Source organism: Eriocheir sinensis, chromosome 32 (assembly GCF_024679095.1).
Source record: "Eriocheir sinensis breed Jianghai 21 chromosome 32, ASM2467909v1, whole genome shotgun sequence".
Classification (NCBI taxonomy): Eukaryota; Metazoa; Arthropoda; class Malacostraca; order Decapoda; family Varunidae; genus Eriocheir; species Eriocheir sinensis.
Window position 1 is genome coordinate 13,440,959 of NC_066540.1, and position 23,170 is coordinate 13,464,128.

Genomic DNA, 23,170 nt, shown 5'->3' on the forward strand with positions numbered 1-23,170 from the left:
ATATATATATATATATATATATATATATATATATATATATATATATATATATATATATATATATATATATATATATATATATATATATATATACAGAGGTGGGCGCGGTACTGAAAAATCAGTAGTGCGGTTGCGGTAGTGCGGTACTTTTTTCCGGAGTAGTGCGGCTGCGGTAGTGCGCGGTCCCATTTTTTTTCTTTCCCAGCGCTGTACGCGGTGTACGGTACTGCGGTAACGGTAGTCACTACTCACTATAAAAAATACCTCAGTGCCTATCCTAGCTATCCATTGACTAACTAATAACTTGTGAGATACAAAAAAAAATAAAGGAGGACTGGGGAGGAAGAGAGGGAGGTAAGGGAGGAGGAAAAGGGGGACAGGGGAGTAGAGGACGGGAAGGGGAGGAGATGGAGGAAAGGGCATGCAACTTTCCGATGGAGGAGGGAGGGGATAGGGAAAGGGGAGGAGGAGATCAGCGTCATGTGAGAGAGGAGGAAGTTGGGGTGGGGGGGGAGGGGGAGGAAGGAAGGAAGGGTGGTGCGACAACTGAGCACTAGCCAGGGAGGAATGGTAGGGAGGATATGGGGGAGTGAATGGGAAGGGGAGGAATAATATTCTCCGGCGTTTGAGCGAAAACGAAAGATTACTAATATAGGAAACTCATGACGGGAACAGTGAAACATTATTCAAACTGTCCAACATATTAAGACAAAACACACCGTGGGAAAGCTCTATACACTGGCGCCTCAGGCCTCAGCGAAGAAACCACGTGGAAATTTCAACGAGATGATAATAATAATAATAATAATAATAATAATAATAATAATAATAATAATAATAATAATAATAATAATAATAATAATAATAATAATAATAATAATAATAATAATAAAAATAATAATAATAATAATAATAATAATAATAATAATAATAATAATAATAATAATAATAATAATAATGATAATAATGATAAATTATTATTATTATTATTATTATTATTATTATTATTATTATAATAGTCATCGTCAGAGGCAGTCATGGCGCGCCGCCTTGGGTTGAGTGACGAACGGATTTACTCTGAGTTATTCATTTAGTATATAATTTTGAACAATAACTGAAAAGTCAGAATGATTGAATCACTGATTCTGATGGCTGATACCGATTGACTGATTGAGTCCGATCACTGTAAAAAAAAAAAAAAATGATGTGGGCATGCCGCGTTGCAAATGTCTTCGATAGTTTTCTAAGTACCGCAAAAAGTACCGCAGGATTTTTTAGTGCGGTATTTTCAGAAAGTTTGCGATAGCTAGTGCGGTACTTTTTTTGTGGTGCGGTATATACTAGCTTTTTATAGTTTATGGAAAAAAAACACTCTTTACCCAGTCTCCATATTTGGCACAAAGCAATTCTTTTTCGCGTTATTTGACTGTTACATCATATAGCATGTACGATTTGTGTTTCCTTGCAAACTACTTTTCCAGTGAAAAATAACCCGAGTCTCCATTTTCTTCAGCTGAATGGAACAAAATAACCCAAATAATCCGAGTCTCCATGTTCCCCACAGAGTAAAACACGTAAACAATCTTCATGGGGTCAAAAATGTAAACAATCTAAATGGGGTCAAAAACGAAACGACTAAAATTGATAACTCAACAAAATAACCAGTCCCCATTTTTTCAGCAGAATGGAACAAAATAACCACCAGTCTTCATTTTATTCCATGGAGTAAAAAACGTAAACAATCTTCATGGGGTCAAAAAGGAAACTACTAATAATGAGAGAAAATAACCCGAGTCCCCATTTTCTTCAACTGAATGGAACAAAATAACCCAAATAACCCGAGTCTCCATTTTTTCCCCATAGAGTAAAAAACGTAAACAATCTTCATGGGGTCAAAAACGTAAACAACCTAAATGGGGTAAAAAACGAAACGTCAAAAGGCGGCTTTACACCTGGCAATTCCTAGTCGGCAATACAGCCGCGACGATCTAGCGGCTAGACCAGCTGGGTGCTCTCAAGAGTACGTTCACACGTGGGAGGAGCCGCCGGGAGCATCAAGACGTAAACTGCTAGTAAATGCAAGGGCATGAGTTCATCCCAGACACCCCAAAAGGCTACTACCATATATTAAAGTCACAATGAGTTTGGTCCATTAGCCTAATATTGCAGAAATACTATAAGTAAACGAGTTTTATCTTCAGTAGTATTGATTGATTGATTGTTCATTGTTGCATTTAACAACAAAGGAGAAGGGAGGAACATGCCATCGCAACCCCAGGCATTACATAGTGTGATTATATAATACACGAAAATAATCGTTCCTTACCTCCTTCGATATCTCGCAAAGAGATAAACATTTCTCATAGTTGCTGCCACTCTCTCAAAAGTTGTTTTGCGTAGACTCATCTTCTCATACAGCTTATCTTGTGGGTCCCACAAGTATCTATGCTGCCTAACTTCTTCTAGTAATGCCACCTCGGCCTCCCGGCTCCAAATCTTGTGTCTGTATGTGTCATTTCTTGTTTTATTGGCGCCGACATGTTGTACTCAGCCGCCAGTCGGCAATACAAGACGAACGCCCTCAGCTGCAGAAAACTTGCCGCGAGGAGGGATCCCAGACCCAGACCCAGACCAAAAATGCAGCCGCGCCTGTATTGCCGACTAGAAGAACATAAGAACATAAGAACATAGGGAAGCTGCAAGAGGCCGGGTGGCCTACACAGGGTAGCTCCAGAATTCCCCCCACTACTCACGGTGGGTGAGGTGTAGTTACAGGGGTTACAGGTAGAGGCTTGATCCTCGTTATACCGGCGGTACTATAGGCACGCATCCAGTACCCCGTCACCTTACTGCACCCACACCTCACTGTCACCTGTCGTCCTCGTCCATGTATAGCTATCCAGTCTACTCTTAAAACAAGCTATCGTCCCTGCACTAACTATGTGATTGCTGAGTCTATTCCATTCCCCCACCACCCTATTACTAAACCAATGCTTGCCTATATCTCTCCTAAATCTATACTTTTCTAGGAATTCTAGGAATTGCCAGGTGTAAAGCCACCTTAAAAATAATAACTCAACAAAATAACCCAAATAAACCGACTCTCCATGTTTTCCCAATAGAGTAAAAAACGTAAACAATCTTAATTCATGGGGTCAATTAAAAACGTTAACAATTAATCTAAATGGGGTCAAAAAGGAAACGACTAAAAAATAATAACAAAATAACCCGAGTCCCCATTTTTTTCCGCAGAACGAGACTAAATAACCAGCAGAGTCACAATCTTCATGGGGTCAAAAAGGAAACGACTAATAATGAGCGAAAATAACCCGTCTCCATTTTCTTCAGCGGAATGGAACAAAATAACCCAAATAACCCGAGTCTCCATTTTTTTCCCACAGAGTAAAAAAACGTAAACAATCTTCATGGGGCCAAAAACGAAACGGCTAAAAATAATAACTCAACAAAATAACCCAAATAACCCGAGTCTCCATTTTTTCCCATAAAATAAAAAAACGTAAACAATCTTCATATGGGGTCAAAAACGTAAACAATCTGATTGATTGATTGATAGTTTATTGTTGCAGGTAAACAACAAGGGAGAAGGGAGGAACATGCCATCCCTACCCCCAGGCAGGACAGAGTGAGATTATACAACTATTAATACATGTGTAGGTAGCACCATGAAATTAAAAAGATACAATGGTAGGAAGGAAAGCACAACAAGGGAGGGGGCAGTACCTCCCCAATGGGGCCAAAAACGAAACGACTAAAAATAAAAACTCAACAAAATAACCAGAGTCCCCATTTTTTCAGCAGAATGGAACAAAATAACCAGCAGTCTTCATTTTATTCCATGGAATAAAAAAACGTAAACAATCTTCATGGGGTCAAAAAGGAAACGACTAATAAAATGAGAGAAAATAACCCGAGTCTCCATTTTCTTCAGGAGAATCTTCATGGGGTTAAAAACGTAAACAATCTAAATGGGGTCAAAAACGAATTAAACGGCTAAAAATATAATATACTCAACAAAATGACCCAAATAACCCGAGTCTCCATTTCCCCCATAGAGTAAAAAATGTAAACAACATTCATGGGGTCAAAAACGTAAACAAGTTCCTAAATGGGGTAAAAAACGAAACGACTAAAAATAATAACTCAATAAAATAACCCGAGGCCCCATTTTTTCCGCAGAACGAGACAAAATAACCAGTAGTCTTCCATGGAGTAAAAAACGTAAACAATCTTAATCCATGGGGTAAAAACCGTAAACAATCTATAAATGGGGTCAAAAAAGAAACGACTAAAAAATAATAATTCAACAAAATAACCCGAGTCCCCATTTTTTTCCGCAGAACGAGACAAAATAACCAGTAGAGTCTCAATTTTTTTCCATGGAGTAAAAAACGTAAACAATCTTAATCCATGGGGTAAAAAACGTAAACAATCTATAAATGGGGTCAAAAAAGAAACGACTAAAAAATAATAACTCAACAAAATAACCCGAGTCCCCATTTTTTCCGCAGAACGAGACAAAATAACCAACAGAGTCCATTTTTTTCCACTGAGTAAAAAACGTAAACAATCTTAATTCATGGGGTCAAAAACGTAAACAATCTATAAATGGGGTCAAAAAAGAAACGACTAAAAAATAATAACTCAACAAAATAACCCGAGTCCCCATTTTTTTCCGCAGAAGGAGACAAAATAACCAACAGAGTCTCCATTTTTTTCCATGGAGTAAAAAACGTAAACAATTTTAATTCATGGGGTCAAAAACGTAAACAATCTATAAATTGGGTCAAAAAAGAAACGACTAAAAAATAACTCAACAAAATAACCCGAGTCCCCATTTTTTTCCGCAGAAGGAGACAAAATAACCAGCAGAGTCCATTTTTTCCATTGAGTAAAAAACGTAAACAATTTTAATTCATGGGGTCAAAAAATTAAACAATCTATAAATTGGGTCAAAAAAGAAACGACTAAAAAATAACTCAACAAAATAACCCGAGTCCCCATTTTTTTCCGCAGAAGGAGACAAAATAACCAGCAGAGTCCATTTTTTTCCACTGAGTAAAAAACGTAAACAATCTTAATTCATGGGGTCAAAAACGTAAACAATCTATAAATTGGGTCAAAAAAGAAACGACTAAAAAATAATAACTCAACAAAATAACCCGAGTCCCCATTTTTTTTCGCAGAACAAGACAAAATAACCAGCAGAGTGTCAATTTTTTTCCATGGAGTAAAAACGTAAACAATCTTTCAGAAGACTTTGAGGAGGAGGACGAGAGTAGCAGAGGCGAGTGATGGCGGGCTAGGGGAGGGAAAATAGTGCAGTATTTAGCCATTTTTCCCGCTCTCTCCGGCGCCTCTGAAGCAAGAGTGGCCGCGGATGGAGGAAACAAGGTACGGACATCACGATAGGCCATGTAGCGACGAGGGGAAGAGGGAAATAGCAGGGGAAAATGGCACCAACAAGACTTGACTGCGAGTGTGTGAGTGTGTTGGGCAGGGTTGGTTGGTTGGTTGGTCTTCGTAGATTGACGTAACTCTTGTTTTTGTTTGTTGTGAATTTCCCGGTTATTTTTTGGTTATTTTTGAAGCTCTCGTTGATGTCCTTTTGTGTTGTTTCATGTCCAGCAAGTTTTAAGAAAGTCGGCGTAGAGATCCGTGTATACGAGGTCTGCTATATACAACCTCTCCTTAGGGCACTAATTTATACTTTATTTATCGTAGCAGTAATTAGCAGGGTTTCTTTTTTGTTAATTTGTGTTCCGTTCATGCCCTGCTAGTTAAGAAAAAGTCCGTGTAGAGATAGATATGTACGAGGTCTGCTATTTACAACCATTTTTGCTTCTTATTTCTACTTTCATTATAAGAGCAGTGATTAGCGTTTTTTTTTTTGTGTGTGTGTTATTTTGGGTGTCGTTCGTATCCTGCAAGTTTAATTAAGAAAGTTGGCATAGAGATAGATATATACGAGGATGCTATCTACAACCTCTCCTTAGGGCTATTATTTATACTTTATTTAACGTAGCAGGATTTTGTTTTTGTTATTTTGGGTGTCGTTCGTGTCCTGCAAGTTAGAGAAAGTCGGTGCTGATAAATATATATGAGATCTGCTGTCTACCACCTCTCAGGCCCCTTACACTTTAATTATAAGAGTGATTAGCAGGGTTTCTTTTTTCATTATTATGGGTGTCGTTCGCGTCCTGCAAGTTAGAGAAAGTCCACGTAGAGATAGGTATATACGAGGTTACTGTCTACCACCTCTCCTTAGGCTTCTTGTTTATATTTTCATTATAGGAGCAGTGGTGACTTGGCTTTCTTTTTAAATACTTATTTTTTACTCGAGGTTGTTCATGTCCTGTGTGTTAAGAGAGTCAGGTGAGAAATATAGATATGAAGTCTGTCATCTACAACCTCTCTCTTTTGGCCTCTGCTCTGCTGATTCACTAAGACCGCCTCAGCTGATGTGATGCACCCACTACATGCCAGGCAGTCATTCAGTGTTATTTTGGCCTTCTCATATTTAGGCGGCGCTGCCATATTCTGTTGTATTTATGTGAGCAGTGATTAGCGGGGTTTCTTTTTGATTATCCATTTTTTCCCTTGAGCTTCCTTTACTTCAAAAAATAAAACTCAATCAAAACTAGGCCTAGCTGGGGCACTTTAGAATAGGCCTATGGGTTGGTTTTAGTTGTTGTAAGAGTATTTTGGTATTTCTCATGCCCTATGATATGTTTGTGATAGTTATATACAAGTTCTAGTCCTATGGGAAGCACTTTTGGGTAGGCTTATATGTTTGTCTGAGCTTTCAAGAGGTTTTGTAGTACCTATTTAGGTATTCAGTATTTCTCATGTCCTGCAAGTTTAGGGGGTTGGCATAGAGGACTGCGATAGTCATTTGTAAGTGCTAGTCCTAGGTGAAGTGCTTTGGGGTAGGTCTGTGAGTTTGTCTGAGCTTTCTAGGGGCTTAGAAGCTTTTATTTAGGTATTCGGTATTCTTCGTGTCCTGGGAGTTTAGAAGCTTGGTGTAGAGGTTTGTGGTAGTTATTTGTATGTTCTTGTTCTTTAGCGTATGCCCCAACTTTACCATACTACAAGCTCCCCTTTCCTAGGACATTCATGACATCTCTGGCTTATATTCTCAGAGGGCTTAAGGACTCAATGGAGTGCCTCCTATTGTCCTTAAAAGCTGTGCTTCCCTGCTGACACCCTGCCCAGTTAATCTCTTTTGTCTCTCCCTTTCTGCTTTTCCTTCCTGCTGGAACTGCGCCTACATACAGCCTTGGTCTAAGAGGGGTGACTTCTCTAATCCTTCAAATTGCTTCTTATGGCTTTACTTCTTGTCTTTCTAAATCTTTTGAAACAATCCTTAACAGGAAAGTTCTTAAGCATCTATCAATTTCTGACCTTCCAACCTCTGATCACCAGTATGAGTTCTGCAAGGGGCATTCTCCTGGTGATCTTGCCTTCATAACTGACTCCTGGTCATCCTCTCCTTGCCATTTCGGTGAAACTTTTGCTGTTGCCATAGACATCTTTAAAGCCCTTGACAGAGTCTGGCACAAATCTCCTCTCTGAACTACCCTCCTATGATATTGTTAACTGATGATCATCTTGACAAAATAAACTGTTCTATCCACTCCAGTGCTGATTACTCTGCATTACTCAACATTTTTCAACACAACCCTCCCAACAGGAATTACAGGATTCAATGCTGAATGCTACAAAATGCCACTGACTGGGGCAGAAGGAATTTGATGTTTTTCCGTGCCTCAAAAATTTAATTTCTCCACCTGTCATTTCAACACAATCTTCCAAACACCTGTCCCCTGTTTTCGATAACACTCAGCTGTCCCCTTCTTCTACACTAAACAGTCTCGTTCTATCCCTAACTCAAAATCTCAACTGGAAACTTCATATCTCCTCTCTTGCTAAATCTGCTCTCTTGAGGTTAGACATTCTGTTTCGTCTCCACCAGTTTTTCCACCTTACTGAAGCTATCCTTACACAAGGGTCTTGTCTGCCCTTTTATGGAGTATACATCCCATGTGTGTGTGTGGGGGGGGGGTTCCACACACAGCCCTATTGGACAGTTTTGTTTTGTTTTCTGCCTATGACGCCAATAGGCTTTCATGGTGGGGCCTGATGGTCATCCCCAGCTTGTGGCACAGGCAAGTGCTTATAGTGGCACCATATTGCTTGGAGTGGAGTCAAAGGCTCTTCATCTCATCAACTTCCCTCCTCTAACTGAGTCTTCTACCCCTTAACTTCTGCAGTGTTGCCTCTTTCTAACTTCTATCAATATTTTCATGACTTCTGCTACTTTGAACGTACTAACTGCATGCCTCTAGCCCTCCCACAGCCCTGCTGCACATGACTGTCTACTCCAGCTCACCCCTATCCTATCCAAATCCCTTATGCAAAAGTTAACCAGAAACTTCATTCTTTCAGCCCTTTTGCTGGTAACTTGGGAACAACCTTTCTTTTTCTGTGTATCCTCCTGCCTACGATTTGAACTCTTTCCAGAGAGGAGTATCAAGACAACTTTCAATCCAAAATTGACCCTCCCTTTTGGGGCTCTCTTGCTGACGTCTTTTTGCTGGAACAGAGCTTAGCGGACTTTTTTGTTTTCTGTTTTTGTTGCCCTTGAGCGTCTTCTATTGCCGACAAAGCAAAAGCTCATATTACAAACTCTCCCTTGCTAGACCATTCCCAGGGCAGTTGACATGTAGCCTGGGGAAGGTAAACTTGGTAAACCTGGTAATCTGGATGTCATACTTCCCCTGTGTCCTGACACAAGTGTACCCAGGAAAAAAATAAATGGAAGTGAAATATGTAAAATACAATGAAGGCGAAAAATAGTTTAGAAGTTGCCATTAGTTTTTGAGTTGGTAATGAGCGATCGACATCTCTTAGTGAGGGAGGGCTTGGAATACCCCCAATTGTCCTGAATATACACCTCAGCAGTAAAGTGCTTTGATTGGTCAGTTATGAACAAGTAAAAGAAAGCTCATCGCATTTGCAGCGTGCTATGGGTGAACCTGACCTCAGCAGTCATCACCACCACCACCAGCACCACCAGTCCTGTGAGGTGTTGACTGCATATACTGCCGACGCTGGTGACAAGACCTCACAATCACTAACTTCACCACCAACGACCTTCACCATCACCACCTCATCACCACGAGCAAAAGCAAAAATCCTCCATCACCAACACCTCCTCCAACACCACCTCCTCCACCACCATCACAACCACTGCCACCACCACCACCACCAGTTAGAGGCATCTGTCTACAAGTCTTGCAGTCACTCTTGTAACAAAGGTGAGTTTATCTTAATTTATTTGTTTTGAATAGTTGCTTCAGGGGAGTGGACGCCTTTAATAAATGATACTTTACGACCCAGAGGTCAAAATTGAGTTAATTGACATCATAGTCACCCTTAACATGTCTGGCATCTTCTGTGAAAACTGCAAGTTGATACAGTCAATTTACGGTTTCACCCAACCAACGATTTTCTGATGTGGTTCATGTTTTTCTGGTGATAGATGTAGTGAATTGCACGATTTTGTACCTCATTTCCGTCGCAAATGTCTGCTTTTCGAGTTATGCCTCTTTTCAAGTTATGCCTATCCCCTGCCTTAATCGATCTTGGGGACCTGTGGGAACACGGGGTTTTTGGGTGGGGGAGCATGAAATCGACTAATATGCATTTCAAATGAGGTCGAGAAATCAACAGAATCACATTAGAACACCAGTGAAAAGGCATAGCCTGCATTTGTTTTGGTGGGAGCGGCAGAGGCGGCCATTGTGAGGTAAGCAGTGTTGCCAACGATCTGCTATGGGTGAGCAGTGTTGCCAACATTTTGCTACATTTAGCAAAGATAGGTGCGGCCACTGGAAGGTGAGCAGTATTGCCAATGAAGTGCTACATACCACAAAGGGGAGTTTTTCTGGGAAAATCGTTATTGAAATACCCTGGCCGAAGATTTCTAACTTTCCTAGATGGGATAGGCATAACTTGAAAAGAGGCATAACACGAAAAGTAGACATTTGCGACGGAAATGAGGTACAAAATCATTCAATTCACTACATGTATCACCAGAAAAAGATAAAGAACACAAGAAAATCGTTGCTTTCGCCAAGTTCAGGAAATGAAAACCACAACAACGGTATTACCTTACTGGCCATATGTTGATGTTTTTGTGGCGCTACTGCTGCTGCTGCCTCTCCTCCCTATAAATACAGGGAAGTTTACAGTCTGGGCCCCCCCACTCCGTCCCACGCTGGGTATTCCAATGGCCTAAACCGAATGTCGAATATATTTAAACTACCCCAACCCAACTTAACATAACCTAACCTCTAACTGAGGGGGGGGGAGCTCCCCTCGACCCCCCTCTTAACCAAGGTGGGTTCTGGTGTGGAAGCATATTTAAATTATTCCAACCGAACTTTACTACCTTGCTAACTGAAGCCCTCCTCGACCCCCCTCCTAACCAAGGGGGGCTCCGCCCCCCTGGCCTACCCTCCCCCATCATTAAAATGATCTTGGGGGACCCGTGAGAATTCGGGGGGTTCTGGTGGGGGAGCATATTTAAATTATTCCAACCAAACTTGATGACCTAACTAACTGAGGCCGCCCCCCTCGACCCCTCTCCTTACCAAGGCCCTGGAACCCCACCCCCTTTAAACGATATATAATCCCTTACCTTTACTAGACGAAATATATATTGCAGCCGCCTTTTTATAGGAGCAGTGATTAGCGGTATTTTTTAAATGATTGTTTCCCTTTCTTGTTTGCCTTTGAGCTGTTTCCTTTGCTGTAAAAAAAAGAAATGGAAATGCTGCTCACCTCCCCGTGGCTGCAGGTATTTTTGCTAAATGTAGCGGATCGTTGGATACTGCTCGCTCCCGCAGCGGATCGTTTGCAACACTGCTCACCCATAGCGGATCGTTGGCAACACTGCATACTTCAAAATGGCCGCCTCCGCCGCTCCCTTCAAAACAAATGTAGGCTATGCCTTTTCACTGATGTTCTAATGTGATTCTGTTGATTTCTCGACCTCATTTGAAATGCATATTAGTCGATTTCATGCTCCCCCACCCAAAAACCCCGTGTTCCCACAGGACCCCAAGATCGATTAAGGCAGGGGATAGGCATAACTTGAAAAGAGGCATAACTTGAAAAGAGGCATAACTCGAAAAGCAGACATTTGCGACGGAAATGAGGTACAAAATCGTGCAGTTCACTACATCTATCACCAGAAAAATATGAACCACGTCAGAAAATCGTTGGTTGGGTGAAACGGTAAATTGTCCGTTGATACCATTATTCCTTATATTTTTAAATCGCCTTTGTTTACCATTATTTAAGGGGCTTTAAATGACCCGCGTGCCACATGCTCGGTCACCTGGCTGAGAAACTCATAATTTTGAAGCAGTTATTTACTTCTTTTTTTATATGTAGAGCTGATAGGTCTTCTTTAATCATATAGAAATCCAGTAACCCACTGCAAATGTCCCCCCAAAAATTATAAGGGCTGGTGATGGCATTAACCCCCTGGGTGTTCAGAATGATTAGACAACACATAATTGCTACATTTTTACTACTCACCTCTTATAATTTCCGTGATCTCTAGGCGCCGGAAGCTTCCGATATTTGGAGTGTTACATCCCGTAGACTTACTCACCCCAGGAAGCTCGTCTATCAAACTTCAGAGATCCGTAGAAGGTTGTTATATGGCGCTAAGAAGGCTAATGGCATGGGTTGCAGGAGGTTGGAGTGCATAGAGATCCGACACGTGATATGAGGGGTTTTGTGAGCCTACGATCCGAACTGCATGCATGCAAAATCGGAGGTCTTGTGTTTTGATACACAAAAATATTTCATTGTAAACGTGCGTAAGTTGTTTTTTCAGCAGATATCATAAAAATAAGTAACTGGAAGTAGATAACACACGTATACAACAATTTTCGGCACTTTATTCACTCGTGAGTCGATTTACGTGTTCTTCTTCTATGATAAATCACTTATGGTATTGAGGTTTTGTCCATTTTGGTGGCGGGGCGGGGTGGCGCGGGATGAATCATGCCTTTGTCTCTCACACGCTGCTCCTTACTCAGCCTCACCCACGACCCCACACTGGAGTCTCCTGGGTCGTCAGTACTTGTATCATCACCATCACCATCACCTTTTGGCCTGAGAGGCAGCAGAGGATTCTAAAAACCTCCTTGCTTGGGCATGATGCGAGTGGCGAGGCGTCGGCACCTCACTTTCCTCACCATTTGAGCTACCGCTGTCACTATATACATATATAATCTTTATCAAGGTCACTATCAGACTCAAAGTCACTCGCATCACTATCCATGATGTCACTATGGGCCTCATTCCTTAAGGGCACGAGCAAAGTTGGGGATTCGCAAAATATTCTTTACGCGGCGAGACATCCTCTCTGCACTGCGGTCGAGTCAGGAAAGGGACCCGTACCCTCGGGATCCCTAGAGGCTTGGTTGGGGGGGTGAAGATCAGTGAGTGGGAGGGGTAAAGGTATGAAAAGTGTCTTGACAAAATATGAACATCTTTTCAGTCAAAATAAGGCCACGGCGAATTTTCTAAATTGCCGCTGGAGCACAGTGTGCGCCTACCCGCTGCCGTAAATATACGCCGTTGGCACCCTGGAGGTTAAAGCTCTATAGATGTAAGCAGGCTAACGATCCACTCCTGTAACAAACTCTGTTATGCTTTTATCATAGGTTATTATCGTGTGTTTTTGTCTCTGCTTTCATTGTAAATACACAGAGCACACATATGGCAACCCTCAGAGATAGAGAGAGAGAAAAGAGATAGCCAAGCAGGGGAGGGAAAAGCAGACAGTTACTCATCGGAGTCAGCGAGGGATTGTCATATAGGAAAGGGAAGGCACCCACAGCTGGTAAAACAAAACCACTTTCCAATGAAATGGCATTCCTGATGACCCCCAGCAGTTAGGAGTACTTGAACACACTGACAAAGGTGCAAGGGCATGGACCTAAGTCAAAGCGGTTGCGCACGTTGGATTTTTGCAAGTTGGTCAAACATTCTTGCTGTGCATTATCACATTGAGGTGGTCAATAACCTCCACCAAAATTGTAGATTTGAGACCAAGAATACGGGAGATATGATTGCGCAAAACTTTGAATGTGCGTATCTTGAAACTATGTTTTTCATAACTCAGAAAATTGCCGAGAAGTCCCCTTTCTCAATTTCTTGCTGTGCCCTGTGTGCTGTGTGAGTGTTTGTGTGTGTGTGTGTGTGTGTGTGTGTGTGTATGTGCATTTAATAATAATGATAATTATACTGTACACAGACTTGTGGCCAGAGTGTTCAAGTGTCAGCCATAGCAGTGGCTGCATCGGAGACAAGAGTGGTTGTGTGTCAGCCAGCGTTGGTGCTGCCTCTTGCCCTGGCCTGCCGCTCCCCTCGGCCCCGCCACACCCCATGGACGACGTCAGTCCTCCAGCTGGCAGCAGCAGGGCGTTCTACCCTGTTCCACGCACCTTCCGCCCTGCTGACGGCTATTACAATCTGCTGGAGGGCCTCAGGGCGCCCCGCACTAGCCCACCCCCGGCCCCCTCCAAGGCTGAACCACCACCCCCCTACCCTGAGGATCCTCCTTTCCCTGAGGGAGCTGCCCCAATGGACTTCAGCAGCAGTCCCGGCTTGGGATACAGTGGGGCAGGGCAGGATTACCCTGCAGCAGCTGCAGCAGCCCCTCCCAACCCCCTCAGCCTGCTGAGTGAGGTGGCCCTGGGGGGTGGGGGTGGCCCCGGCTCCTCTGAGACAGGCTTGGGGCGGGCTGAGGCTGAGGGGCGACGCAAGCGTGTGCACAGTGCTGGGGCAGATGGCAGTGGCAGCGGCCACAGCAAGAGTCAAAGGGGTCGGCCAGCAGTGTTAGCCTGGGGCAGCAGTGGTGGTGATGATGACAGCGAGGACGAGGATGAAGGACTTGCGGGGCCGCCCCTTGGGGCACGCAGTGGCCGGCGGCGGGTGGACGATGGACCCTCTGCCCCAGACCTGCAGTTGGACTGGGTCAGCTCATCAGACTCTGACTCTGATGTTGACTCCTGCATTGAGGTGCTGAGTGATGCCCCGCGGGGCCGCCCCGTGGCCTTGGTGGACTTGACAGGGGAGAGTGATGGGGAAGTGGCTCCATCTTCCCCCCCTGACCCTGCACCTCCCCTACCCCCAACCTCCTCTGGGGCATATGGCCTTCCCGTGGTGCTGGGCCGCCCTGTGGCCACCACCGCACCCACAGGGTTCTGCCGGACCATGCTCACACCAGAGGTGAGCCAGGCTGGGGGGGTGGCAGGGGCGGGGGCTGGTACTAGCTGTGGATGTCCTCGCACTGCCACACTTGGGGCTGTTGGGCTGAGTGCCAGCGGTGCAGGTCAGGCAGCATTCAGCATGGAGCCCCAGCACCCTGGCGCTGGGCCTGTGGCCTGCTATGGGGCATGTCTGCACCCCCACCACCATCACCACCATGCTACCCCACACCACCACCATCACCACCACCACCACCAGACAACAACACCTTCCCAGGCCCACCACCACCACCATCACCATTACTACCCCCCTGAGTCACCACTCTTCTACCCCGCCCTGTCTACCCACCCCTTGTTCCCCCCCTACACTCCCCCCACGTCCCTCGGAGCAGGAGCTGCCTTCCCCGGGTTGTCGCGCCTCAACCCCGTCCACCAGCGTCTGTGGCACAGCCAGCAGCGCCACCAGGAGCTGCACCGCCGCTGTCTGGACCCCCGCCTCAGGGACGCCCAGGCCCGCCCCACCCTGGACACCCAAGCTGCCCCGCCTTCCTCCACCACCACCACCACCACCTCTACAGGGGCAACAGCAGACCAGCCCCAGGTCATCCCACCCCAGGTGTCCACACCATCCTCGGCCCAGCTGGACATGCCCCCCGCAGCACCCCCGGGGGCCGCCCCGCCACACCTACCTGGGCCACACCTCCACCACCACCACCCATTCGACGTGCTCATGGCCAACCCTCACGCACACGGGTATGTACACAAGTGGTTATGTTCTGCTCTGTAGGTTATCTAGGTACACACAATGATAGCAAGCAAGAGAACAGACAAATGAAGATACTTTACTGCCCATTAGAGCAAGCAATGGACTTGGGGAGGTCAAAGAAGAACTGATAACAGATGCACATTGAAAGTAACAGAGTGGCAGCCCAGGAATTTTAGAAGTCAGGGCAACCAGAGGACCAGGTAGAGAGATCTCATAATACCATTTGCCAGGGCACGATGGACTAGAGCAGGACTACTCAGCTATTATGAACAAAGGTCCAGTTAGACAAGTTTAAATGTATGCAGAGGTCCAGATAAATATTGTAGCCGGACCCCAGGCTCCATGAGTAGAAAAATATACTTAGATAATATGAAGGTCCTGGCAATGGATTCTTCCAAGTGTATTTTTTTGACTGACTGTATGCCCTGCAGTCCGTAGAGGAAATACTCTTGCAAGAATCCATCGCCAGGATCTTCATGTTACTCATTTGTATTTTTCTACTCCTGGAGCCTGGGGTCCAGTTACAACACTCAGAAGGTCCAGATTTAGACCACAGGCTGCCAGTTGAGTAGCCCTGGACTAGACTAACATTAGACAGAGGGAAGTGGTGAATGTTAGGAAAAGCCTTTATCCTACAGTTGACCAGTAATGGCTGGAGATGATGATTTTAGGACAAAACCTCACCAGTAGTTTATTTTTTTGTTGTTGGATGATGGCAATATTTGCAGAACATTTGTGTATACAGTTTCTTATACCCTTTTTTGCCCCCATACCTATGCTTCATCCTTTCATAACTCTCCAAAGCACCCATTACCTGTCTACCATTCACTGCTCTCTCCCTCACCTCTCCTTAGTCTTTATCGAAGCACCACTGTTGGATCTGTTTCCAAGGCTGAACCCTTCGCTCAAACTTTCTCTAAAAATTCCACTCTGGACAATTCAGGGCATATTCCTCCTACTCACCACCCTCCCTCTGACTCCACTATGTCTGATATTAAAATTCTTATTAGCAATGTTTTCTATGCCCTCTCTCCTTAATACTCAGAAGACTTGTGGGCCCAGTTGAGTGGAGTCCCCTTAAAAACTGTGCTGACTCCCAGCTTGGTCAGACTCTTTTGTCTCTACCTGTCAACATCTACCTTTCCTTTCCTGTTGGAGGTATGCCCTCATACAGTCTGTGCCTAAGAAGGGTGACCATTCCAATCCCTCAAACTAATGTCCTATAGCTTTACTTTCCTGTCTTTCTAAGGTTTTTGAAACAATCCTTAACTAAAATTCTTAGGCATCTATCAACTTCTGACCTGATCACCAGTATGGGTTCTGTAAGGGGCGTTCTACTGGTGATCTTGCTTTCTCAGCTGACTCCTGGTTATCCTCTCTTAACCATTTCGATGAAACTTTTGCTGTTGCCTTTAGACATCTCAAAAGCTTTTGACAGAGTCTGGCACAAATCTCTGCTTTCCAAATTACCCTCCCACGGTTTCTATCCCTGTCTCTGTACTTTTATCTCCAGTTAACTTTCTGGCCAATCTATCTCTGCTGTGGTAGGCGGTCATTGTTCTTCCCCTAAACCTATCAACAGTGGTGTCCCGCAGGGCTCTATTCTATCTCCCACTCTCCTTCTGTTGTTCATTAACCCGTAAACTGCGGTACGCCTCTCAGGCGGCTTCTCCAGGAACATGCTGTACGCCTCTTGGAAGCGCGATTTTTACATTGCTTTATAAGACTGCTGAGCCTTTTTTTTTTTTTTTTTTTTTTTTTTTTTTAGCACAGAGTCTCGTGTTTAATTTTTTATCTTAGTCAGGCATATCTTGTCATTTGTTTGTTGTCTGTCAAGAGTGATAAAGACATTTGTATGGGAAGCCTTTAGAGTCACTGAATTCATTAGTTTACTCACTGTCTCTTCTCTGTTACATTGTAAATATAGTTATACACACAATGACATCAATGTTCAGGCATAAAAGGAAGCAGAAGATGAGAAAAAATAACAATTTGTTAGGAATTCAGAAGGAAGGCGTTCTGTACATTGGTAACACCGCCTCTCACACACAATGAATCACACACGGCGCTCAACCTGAACCCAGCTACCCGTAACCCGCAGTCTCTCATCACCAGTTATGTGAGACAGTGCACTGCATCCCTTTCTAATGACATGAATGATAAATACCCCCTCCCCGGCAATAACTCTCATTGTGGATATGCACTCCCTACATTAATCTTTACTCATGTATTGGTCACTTTTGCTCTCCCTCTCACACTGTTACTCAGGACCTTTTTATATTATCTCAGGTTAAGGGTGCACTGCATTATAATTATTGTTGCTGTTACCCAGGGAGGGCGGCGGGCTGTACGGCCACATGTACGGCGGCACTGTGCCGCCCGCACACATGTCCATGCCTGGTGCAGCGGCAGCGGCGGCACAGGCGGCGGCAGCAGCAGCCGCAGCGGCTGCAGCAGCATCAGGCGACCCCCGTCACCTGCCAGTCACAGCTGGCAGCCTCCATATCAACTTGGCGGGGGGGTCACAGCTCCCCCTCGACCTGTCCCTGCCCCCCACCCTCACCCCAGAGCTGCCTCCCCCGCCTAGACTCACCTACATACCTCAGGTCAGTGTTTTCTCTCTCTCTCTCTGTACACTTTGTTTCTTTGTTGTTTCACAGTATGAATAATTGAGCCATCAGCCAGTCAGTTGTAATTACCTGTTGGTCCAGTGATCTTTTCAAACCATCACCCCACAGCTGCCACTCTTCCAACGCACATCTGCCTTCCCGCGCCTGGAGGACTACATGCGTGCGGGCATGGGTGACCACCGCCACCGCCTGCCAGTGGTCACCCGTGGCGCCACACAGAACACCATAGAGAAGAACACCTTCCCCCACAAGTACAAGAAGGTGAGCAATGAATTATTTATAGCATATAATTTTTCAAAGGCAAAATAAATGTTTTGAAAAATGCCTTTGCAATAATTAGTAGCGACCAGAGGGAGGTTATCAGTGTGTGTGTGTGTGTGTGTGTGTCCATTCTTACAATGCCCCTAACACCCACTGACAGCTACTCCTAACCCATTGGTTACGGAGCCATCAACCAAATGTAAACAAAACATTTCCTGCCGCACTGACCATCCACGCACTCGTTCGCACCGTATGTAGTGCGTTGCAACTCATTCTCACGCCCACCCTGTTATTTATTTTTATTTTCTATGGGTTAAACCCCCACAAGATATCATTTTAGTAAAAAAAATGGTTGAGTACCTTTTTACTTGAATTTACATATGTTAGGCTACACTAAAACATTCATACTCAATTAATATATTAAATATTTAAACCTGAAAATCACAGCATTTATAGAATAATGAAATATTCATTTACCTTGCTATGGATGATGATGTCATGCAAAAAAGAGAATATATATCATTATTATCTCACAAACGGAGCTACTTAAGCTCACGTCCGTATGCCCACGTCAGCCCTTTGTGCCTGCGCACACATGGATATATGAAACGAGTGCAGGAAGGATGTATTATAGCCGTAAAAACGAAAAAATGTTACGGGTTACGTCAAACTGCCCGCCTTGCCCCGCCGCCCCAAGAATGTTTTCTGCAATATTACATTATCTACGCTAACGCCAGTGTAGGCAAGCCTTTACCTACCCACAGTGAATGCGTGGGCATTGTGGCGTCTCATGCAAACGATAATTAGTGACAACGTAAGAAAAATTGTTGGGGCGTTGCGGGGCTCTAGTCAGCACCTGCCATGGCCCCAAGGACGTGGGTGTTAAGAGTCGCTCCTAACAGGGTTAATTAATGCTTGTACACCTGACCTATATATTTACATCAACGCCATGGTAAGCGCCGCAAACACCACACACAGGCAAAGCAATGCCTGGAGAAGGTAGGGCAAACACACAAAAGCAATTAACGTAAACAATGGCAGGCGGGGCGCTTGTTGTGTTGTGGTGCGGAAGGTAAAGAGAATCTCTTTACCTTGGTGGTGCGGTACGCCGCCCGGGCAGAGCTTAGAGGCATCGCGCAGGCAATTTGAATGACTTTTGGCGGCGCACGACAATTTATTTATTTTTTTGGAAGAAAATCACATTTTTTAAATCTTCCCGGATATGTGCAAGGTTGGATACGGTGGACCTGGATAACTGAGGGTTTACTGTAAACGTTTTAGTATGACTACAAATAAGAAAACATCTGTCGAGTGGGTGAGGGTGCCTGCTACCCGGACACTCACCTTAAGGGACAAAAACATATTTAGGTTAGGCATAAAGTCAGTCGCAGTAAGGTGTTAGTAAATCACCTTCACTAGCAACCGGTCCTAATCGAAGACACTCACTCTTCCACATTTCCACAGATGAAGCGTGAGGAGGCCAACGAAGACTGCCTGGAGAAGTGCACCATCTGTCTCTCAGAATTTGAAGAGGAGGAAGAGGTTCGGCGACTCCCCTGTATGCACTTGTTCCACGTTGAATGTGTTGACCAGTGGCTCTCGACAAATAAGCGCTGTCCAATCTGCAGGGTGGACATAGAAACGCAGTTGTCCACAGGTACCAGCTCTGCCACCACGTCTTCTTCCTCTTCCTTTTCCTCCTCCTCCACTTCTTCCTTTTCCTGAGAGAGACTTGTTGATGCTCAAACACTTCTCTGTTACCACCATCATTGCTGAGAAGTTGTAGTGCATCCTTCTCATTTTTCTCTTGTCCTCCCTACAACTACCAGTACTACCACTACTACACAGACTAGCACAGAAAGGCATAACATCGGCCACAGTGGAGGTGAGACAAGTACATAACGGTGTGTTACGGCAACAAGCTGCCATTACCATACTGTATACACATTATTATTGTTAGAACTATTTTTTATATCATTATTATTATTATTATTATTATTGTTGTTGTTGCTTTACATGGACGTAAGCACTGAACCTGTGTGTGTGTGTGTGTGCGTGTGTGTGTGTGTTCGTGTGTATGAGTGAGTGTGCACATGTGTGCGTGCGTGACAGCAAGAAGCTGCCATTAATATTATTATAATACATGCACACATCATCATTATTATTATTATTATTAATATTGTTAGATCTATTTTCTTATTTATTATTATTATTATTATTATTATTTCTATGATGTCTGCAGTAGCACTTGCAAATACCATTATGTGTGAATGCAGCAGCAGCCATACCCTGCTACTATACTATGACCACAGCTATAACTACTACTACTACTACTATTTCTACCATTGTATATACTTAAGGGGCTAAGAGAGAGATAAATGAAGTGTTTCCAACAGAAGGAGTCCTCTTGGCAGGGCTGACTGATAAAATAACGATAACTGGAACTTGTTTCAGTCTACGACCAAGCCTTGAAAACCACTTTAGGAGGCAAGGTACGGCTGTGGTTGTGGTTGTAGGGGAATGCAAGTACCTACACAAAGCTGTGCAAACTGTGACAAAGCAGAACAAAATTACTGTGAAATTACTTAGAAAAACATATACAGTGCATACTATATAGGCTTACAGACACTCTTGTGATGGGAGCCTTGTAGAGCATAAAGATTACGTATCACAAAGCAGGGTGTTATTGACTGTTAGAAAGATACAGTGAGTGCACGGACTCATAGCTGTGGTGCATGTGTGTGATGGCACAATCATATCCACTGCAGGTGTGTGTTAGTATGATAAACTGTACTGAAACAAAGAAGGAATATGAAAAGAGCCTTGTAGGGCATGGTAACAAGGAGGGCGGAATTGACTTAAAAGTGAATATATGTTCGCAAGCTTGGTTTCATGGCATGACGGTACGTGTATCTGCAGTTACGGAGAAGGAATGGTGAAGAGAGCCTGGCAGAGCATAACAGCAACTAAGAAGGGTGTTAGTAACTGTCAGAAAAAAACGGTGAATATATAGGCTTGCATACTTGGTTTAGGTGTGACAGCATAATTTTCTGTGCTGTTATGAAGAAGGAATCACGAAGAGAGCCTTGTAGCATGTAACAACTGATAAGGGTGGAGTTGACTTAGAACAGATGGAAAATACAGGTTTGCTGGTTTGTTGAAGGTATAATGATATGTTCAACTTACCTGTTACGAAGAGAACCTCGTAGAATGAATAGTTAATATTATGAAGCAAGATGGATTTATCTTTGCCATTGAAAATATAGTGAATCGTTGGGGTAAAAGAAACAGACTCAGGGCTATTTATGTACAGAAAAGTGCCCGCTACATGCTGCTCTTGTAAAGAAAATGGATGGCAAGAAAAGAATGATTGAATATAGGTCTAAAAGGTGTCTTGTTACTCTCCCTTGAAAGAGGTTAAAGGTAGGAAGAAATACAGTAATATAATGGATTAAGGCTGCTGCAGACTAGTGAAAGAGATGAAAGCATGAAGATGCTGGCTAACTCTTGCATTAATAAGTTGCAGATAATTTATTAATGATTGAAAGAGTCATAGGAAGGAGAAAATACAAAGGAATACAAAATGGCTGTTCCAGAGTTTAACTGTGAAAGGGTTGTAAAAAGATACTGGTGAACTCTTGCATTATTAAGCTGGACAGCACAAGGATGAGTGTGAGTAGAGAGTCTTGTTTGGAGTCGAGCCTTGCAGGGTATAATTTAGTGTGTCACGGCAGGGCAAGTGTGTATGTGTTTATACGTCTCGGCTCATGCAAGAATTGAGACTGTTGTGGCCGAGAACCAACCTCTCGGCTTTTTTTATCTTTTCAGCGGTGTGTTTTATACCTCATAATTTTACTTATTGTTATGACATTTTAATTTTCTCTTAATATACCTGAGTTGCTACTATTTTACATTGTGATTGTACATCTATTATTATTATTATTAATATTATAATCGTCTTGGAGTATGTAATATGTACTTTTGGAGTTCGAAATATACTTTTACTGGATGCAGGTTTGTATTATATATAAACAAGTAGTTTTTATACCCCCATTGAGTGTATTATTATGTGGACCTGTGCTGCTTTGTCAAGAGCTGGGAAGGTTAGGCTGACATTACAAGGAAATGCTGTTTACATTATTTTTTTCTTGTGTTTGCCCATAGCACCAGCAGACCATTTTGGATAAATTACGTTCACCAATTGATGCCATTAACCTGCTGGTATGTGGAGGTTCTGTAAGGAGCAAGTGACTGCAGAAAGAAGCACCAATAAATATAATGTATAATGCAGCTGTATTCCAGGCTCACCCTCACAAAGAGGTGTCAGTTATTACCAACTCAAGCACCAGCAGCAGCTAATAGAATTTTACATATGTATGTCAAGCTAACTAAGAGATTTTAATAAAAGAAATATTGGCAGTGGTTAGATCAACACACTCACAAGGACATACAAAAATTACTGATGGTAGTTAGATTAACAAACACACATATATACATACATACAAGGATGTACAAAGAAATTAGCAACGGTGGTTAGGTTGGTTTATTTATAACGTCTTGAGAGAATTACTGTGCGCTGGTTAACATGTGCTTGATAGGTTTATGCATGATGAGAAAATCCAACATCATGTACTGTTATTATGGTCTTGGAACCTAAAAACTGTACAAAGCAGGCACAGTCAAGTGTTATAGCTATGCAGTGAATAATTCACAATTGTACATACACGCTCCAACACTATATATGGTGATGGGATCAGAATATACAGGAGGTACAGGAGAATTTAGTGGAACCATAGACAGAATATTAGTGTCGTAAATATGCAAGAAAAAATAATTAATACTGTACATATAAGATCCAACACTAGATATGTATAGCTGGTACTGTGTGATGTAGAATTTGAGCTTTATCACTGCATTATGGGAACAGGAGAACTTGGCACAGCTGCAGCCAGAACAAACTACACAGCGCCTAAATAATTACACCGCACACGTGTAGTTGCGTAATGACGGTACACATAATTACACAACAACAGAAATCACGTTGGTTAAGAAAATAATTGGCAAAAGTTCTAATTGAAAATGTCAGGAAATAAAAAGTATTATTGAGTTCATGCTAAGCTAAGCAATGTGGTGGGGATGGGATAATGAATGGGTGGGACTTGGTCAATCAATTGGCTGGGTTAGTTGGCAGAGCCGGG

At 43.4% G+C, this 23,170-nt stretch overlaps 1 protein-coding gene across 1 annotated transcript in view; it reads left to right on the plus strand.

Annotated features, from left to right (window-relative positions):
* LOC127006170 (E3 ubiquitin-protein ligase arkadia-C-like) overlaps nucleotides 1-22,806 on the plus strand; it is a 23,224-nt gene extending 418 nt beyond the window's left edge. Inside the window, exons 2-7 of the mRNA XM_050875714.1 lie at nucleotides 5,273-5,412; nucleotides 9,041-9,338; nucleotides 13,361-15,068; nucleotides 17,414-17,687; nucleotides 17,820-17,972; nucleotides 19,437-22,806. Coding sequence (XP_050731671.1) covers nucleotides 9,047-9,338; nucleotides 13,361-15,068; nucleotides 17,414-17,687; nucleotides 17,820-17,972; nucleotides 19,437-19,697 — 2,688 coding nt within the window. The 5' untranslated portion in view covers nucleotides 5,273-5,412; nucleotides 9,041-9,046 and the 3' untranslated portion in view covers nucleotides 19,698-22,806. The remainder of the gene's footprint in view (nucleotides 1-5,272; nucleotides 5,413-9,040; nucleotides 9,339-13,360; nucleotides 15,069-17,413; nucleotides 17,688-17,819; nucleotides 17,973-19,436) is intronic.
* Nucleotides 22,807-23,170: the final 364 nt, after the last annotated feature.